Here is a 5,309-nt window from a genome sequence, read left to right on the forward strand (position 1 = left end):
GTTACTTGTTATATTTCTTTTCATTATGTGTTTTTGGTAATTTCTGGTGGGGAGGCTTTGGTCTTGTGCAGCAATTAAAAATCCTTCAGTCTCTGCCTTGAGTCCTGAGCTTCTCAGCCATTGCTGGGATTTTTCTCTGTGTATTTCTTTTGCATTTAGTTTAGCCCAGTATTTACCATGTAGGGGCTTTTCTTGCCATCGTTTTATCATGGTCCGTTGCTGTTCTAGTTTTAGTTTGGATTTCATTTGTTTTATAGCTTTTGTTGTTTCTTCTTCTTCTTCTTCGTATTTGTTAGGTAGTATGACTTCTTGTTTGTATTTGTTAGGTTATTATTATTGTTATTATTATCATTATTATTATTTCATTATTAAGGTGGGGAGGTGGCAGAATCGTTAGTGCGCTGGATGAAATGGTTATTGGCATTTCATCTGTCTTTACATTTTCAGTTCAAATTCCACCAAGATTGACTTTGCATTTCATAATTTCAGGGTCACTAAACTAAGTACCAGCTGAATGCTGGGGCTTGATATAATTGCTGGCCTTGTGCCAAAATTTGAAACTGATACTTTTATTATCATCGTTGTTGTTATCACTATTATTATTATTATTATTATTATTTGCTTTCAGGCACACCTTATGACACAGCATGGTAACTGGAACACATTTAAAAACTGTGTTAAACAAGAGATGAAAGCTATGTACTAACACAAGATTCACTATCTCAACATCACTAAATCTGCCCGAATTGAAGATACCATAAATTTACTAATATTTACTATTCCATTTATATATATTCAGCCTATTCATGCCTATATATATATATATATATATATATATATATATGTGTGTGTGTGTGTGTGTGTGTGTGTATATGTGTATATATATATATGTGTGTGTATATATATATATATATATATATATACACACACACACACACACACGTGTGTGTATGTGAAATTATGTTTGTTTATTAGAAGAAAACCCTGCAGATTTAAATGTTAAACCCTAACATTACCAATTTATAATATTGCAGAGTATTATATTTTTGTTTACTGAAGCTGAAAATGCTGATTGCTGTCTTGGTTTTCTAACATCATTATTAGTTTATGAAAGCATTAATTAAAAAGTGTTAATTTACACACTTGTATGTGAGAGTAGAGGAGGAGTAGTAGCTGTAGTAGTAATACCAGCAGCAGCAGCTTAAAATTTAGAATTCAGTTAATAGGAGGGGAAATATAAATGGGAAGGGTTACGTATTCTGTAAATGTTTTAATAAAAGCCATTTGTCTTATATAATAAATATAAGTGATGTTCATTCCAAAAATCTAACTGCAGAATTTTAAAAAAGTTATCAAGATATGTCCATATTTAGGCAGTATGAGAAGAAACTCATATGTTTACAAACCTGTTAATATATACTAAGTCTGTGTTGTTTACTTGAAGATTATATCTTTCAAAGAATTGTTTAGAAGAATGTTTCAAGATTAGCGAAACATATACAGTCACATGCATGGCACACTTACACTCACATACACATGCATAGGTAGGTAGGTAGGTAGGCAGGCGGGCAGGTAAGTAGGTAGGTAGGTAGGTAGGTAGGTAGGTAGGTAGGTAGGTAGGCAGGCAGGCAGGCAGGCAGATAGATAGATAGATAGAGAAACAGATAGACAAGCAGGCAGATAGGCAGGCAGGCAAGCAGATAGATATGTTTCTTTATTAGCCACACAGGGCTGAACACAGAGGGAGCAAGTTACAAGGTAGAGCTTTTCTCTTTGGGGAGGAGAAGGGAAAAAAATATATATCAAAAATAAAAAAGGGGGAGGTAGATTTTCGATCAAAAGGGATCGTAAAAAAAATAATAAACGATCAATAGGGGTCGTGTATCACAGAAATATCATGTTGTAAAGTGTAAAGGCGGAAACAGATTAGGTTTACCCGTGGGAAGAAAAGCCTACGGAAAAGACCACGGTAACCTTGGCCAATAATGTTGTGCAGTGAAACACATTACAGTAAGTGACTCACTTTTTACCTTTTTTTTTTCTGGTTCATAGGTTTATGCTCAAGGTGGCTCTGTCATTCACACGTGCCATCCTTGCAATAGTCACCCATCTTTTTTTTGAAATGTTCACTAGACAAAACTTCTCCCTCTACTCTTAACTTTCTCTTCAAGTGATACTTGAAAAAATTGATGAGAGATTCACCAGAGAGAAAAGTGTTTGTCTCTAGACCTTTCAGACGTGTCCACCATACACATTCTATCGCCATAACCACAAGTATGATGAAAATGGCTCTTCCTGTTTCAAGGAAGGAAGCGCGACAATATTCACGATAGACTCGTCTGATAAACTGACTCGTCCCACACGCGGTAGCAGTCGTTCGACATAAGCCCACAGGTTGGAAATCGTTGGACACTGTACGAGTGTGTTTCATCGCTCTGTCCGCATCTTGGGCGGGTCAGCCTCGCATTTCACGAGCCGTGTCTATAGAGCTTATTCCGAAAGGGTAGCGCTTCTCGATAGCACTGCTAGGCCAGGGATCTCTGGGAGTTGTCCATAGGTTCCGGCCCGAAAGTCGTCTTGAACAGGCGGGTCAGGTATTCCTCGTCAGTGCCCTGATTCGCCCCGAGATCGTCGTCGTACCTCCCCTCCACTAATCCCCTATAGAATGTTTTGGTTGTGTTGCAGTCGCTCAAGGTCGACCTGGGACGGCATAGATGCTAGAAAGCAATACGATGCTGTGCCATTCGCCTAGATAGTTAGATAGGCAGGCAGGCAGGTAGGTAGGTAGGTAAATAGATATATAGGTAGATAGGATAGATAGAGGGATGGACAGATGGATGGATAGATAGATGGATGGATGGATAGGTAGGTAGATAGATAGGTAGGTAGGTAGGTAGGTAGGTGGATGGATGGATGGATAGATAGATAGATAGATATAAAAAATATTAGATGGATGGATGGATAGATAGCTTGCTAGGTAGATAGATAAGCATATTTTACATTAGGAATTAGAAATTATTTCAAGATATCACTCCACCTTTCTGAACATGTTTATGATATCCCAAAGACTCGCTCACATCTGTGCCGAATGGCCTTTAAAATCTTGTGGGTGAATAAGAAGCAATTAGCTTCAAAGCAATCATTGCAGTCAGGGAAAATGTCGTTATCTATTTATTCTGTATGTTGATACTGTTCATTTGAAATTTCATTGCAATTTTGCTTTGTTAATTAGCATTTGGCACACATGCAGATATCTGTGTGTGTGTGTAGACAAAGAAGAAGACAGATAGGATAGGATGGGGAGATGAATAAATATCTCTGAAACATAAATAGCTGAATGTATAGAAATATGATGAGATGGGGAGATACTCATTACACATGCACACTCACAGGATATCCATATATATATATATATATCTCCATCCAACCCATGCCAGCATGGAAAGCGGATGTTAAACAATGACAATGGTGATAATATATATATGTGTATATATGTGTGTGTGTGTGTGTGTTATTTAAATCCATTTGATTTGGCACAATGTGTCTTCGATTTTCGCAGGCTTCTGGCAGAAGCCCATCTCTTTCAGACTATCCAAAGTCTAAGAGACAGGCTTCTACTAACAGCCTACGAAACTTTGTCACATAGAACCGAATGAAAACTGTTTTAAGTAACACATATAACTACTACTAAATATGTTGAATGCCCTTTTCTTTCATCTGTTCAGTCATTCAAGTGTAACACACACACACATATATATATATATATACACACACACTCATGTATGTGTGTGTGTGTATACATTTATGCTTGTGTATGTGTATATGTATTTTAGTGTACATATATGTATAGGCTAATGAGTAGAGAAAGTGTAAGGTTGTAGACTCACTGTAATCTTGTCTTGTTGAGTATTTATCTCTGTACTGTGATTGTCACAAAGGAACGCTCCCTGTGCATTCTGTAAACTAGCTGGAAGGGAATCCAGCCAAAGAAACCAATCCCAATGTATGTGTGCACATATTTTTGGGAAACAACTCTCAGTGGAAACTGATTTAAACCATGACAACTGACTAAACCCATGGAAAGCAAATGTAAAATAATGATGATGATTAGGAGGAGGAAGAAGACATATTTGCCAAAACACACACACACATCCGTACATATTAACATACACTTTCTTTTTCTGTTTAAAAAATGAGAATCTGTTAGAGATTATATTTGTATAAATTGATGATTCGCTCTTCTGTTTGAATAATAACATCATTTGAGACTCACTGAATAGCAACAGAATGGAACATCAGTTTTATATATGTGTGTATGTGGAGACGCGTGTGTGTATGCGTATACATACGTGTAGATATGTATGTCAGTGTACACATGTATATGTGTAAATGCATGTATGTATAGAGGTTTATATATTTTTACACATACACATATGTATAAACAAATTATGTTGGACATAAATCACAAATATAAGTGTTTCAAAGTACTTGAAAATCTGCTGCCATTTATTCAAAACTTTAGTTATGGAAATTGCAGTTGATGTGAACACATTTTATTGTTCTCTGAAATGAAGAAAATGTGTGTGTATTCGTATTAACTTTATTACAAGCAATTTAATACTTTTGAAGACTTGGTCTTTGGATGTGCTTGTGCCAAATGTTGGCAATGCTGTTTATTAACTGCTTTGCAAGCTTTCCTAGTATTTACAGAGTAAAAGCAATTTTTTTAACTATTGTATTATGAAAGCATTTTGTTAGAGATGTCAGTCATTTCATTCAGTGGAATTTTCAGAATCAGTAGAGCATCAAACAAAATGCCTTGTGATATATTATGAAACATATAAGTTCTAAGTTCCAGTGCCACTGGGAACCAATATCCTCTTTTGGTTATTAAAATCAGTATCAGCTGCGTTAATGATGGATGGTCTAATTAATAACATCTCTAACCAAATTTCAGGCACTGAGTTTTATGTTAGAAATTATATTTACGCACACCTAATCACTCTCTCACACACACACACACACACACACACACACACACACACACACACACACATTTTAAGGAATGGACCTTCCTTGAATTTCTGCACAAACACCTTTCTTATTTTGCTTCCTTAGTGAAAGTCATACTTGCACAAATGTATCTTAATTTACATTTTAATTATATAACAATGTTTATTGTTTATATTAAGAAAATTTAGATAACATATTTTACAAAATTCCTATTATTATTAATTTTTTTTCACAACTTAAACCCTTAACCTTCACTTTAAAAAAAAACTGTTGTTTTAATCCTATTAAAATTTATT

At 35.5% G+C, this 5,309-nt stretch overlaps 1 protein-coding gene across 1 annotated transcript in view; it reads left to right on the forward strand.

Annotated features, from left to right (window-relative positions):
• The window catches only part of LOC106876559 (calcium uptake protein 3, mitochondrial-like), a 332,236-nt gene extending 326,933 nt beyond the window's left edge, over positions 1 to 5,303 (forward strand). The window contains exon 14 of the mRNA XM_052973679.1: positions 629 to 5,303. Within this exon, the coding sequence (XP_052829639.1) occupies positions 629 to 706 (78 nt within the window). The 3' untranslated portion in view covers positions 707 to 5,303. The remainder of the gene's footprint in view (positions 1 to 628) is intronic.
• Positions 5,304 to 5,309: the final 6 nt, after the last annotated feature.

The sequence above is a fragment of the Octopus bimaculoides genome, chromosome 16 (assembly GCF_001194135.2).
Source record: "Octopus bimaculoides isolate UCB-OBI-ISO-001 chromosome 16, ASM119413v2, whole genome shotgun sequence".
Lineage (NCBI taxonomy): Eukaryota > Metazoa > Mollusca > Cephalopoda > Octopoda > Octopodidae > Octopus > Octopus bimaculoides.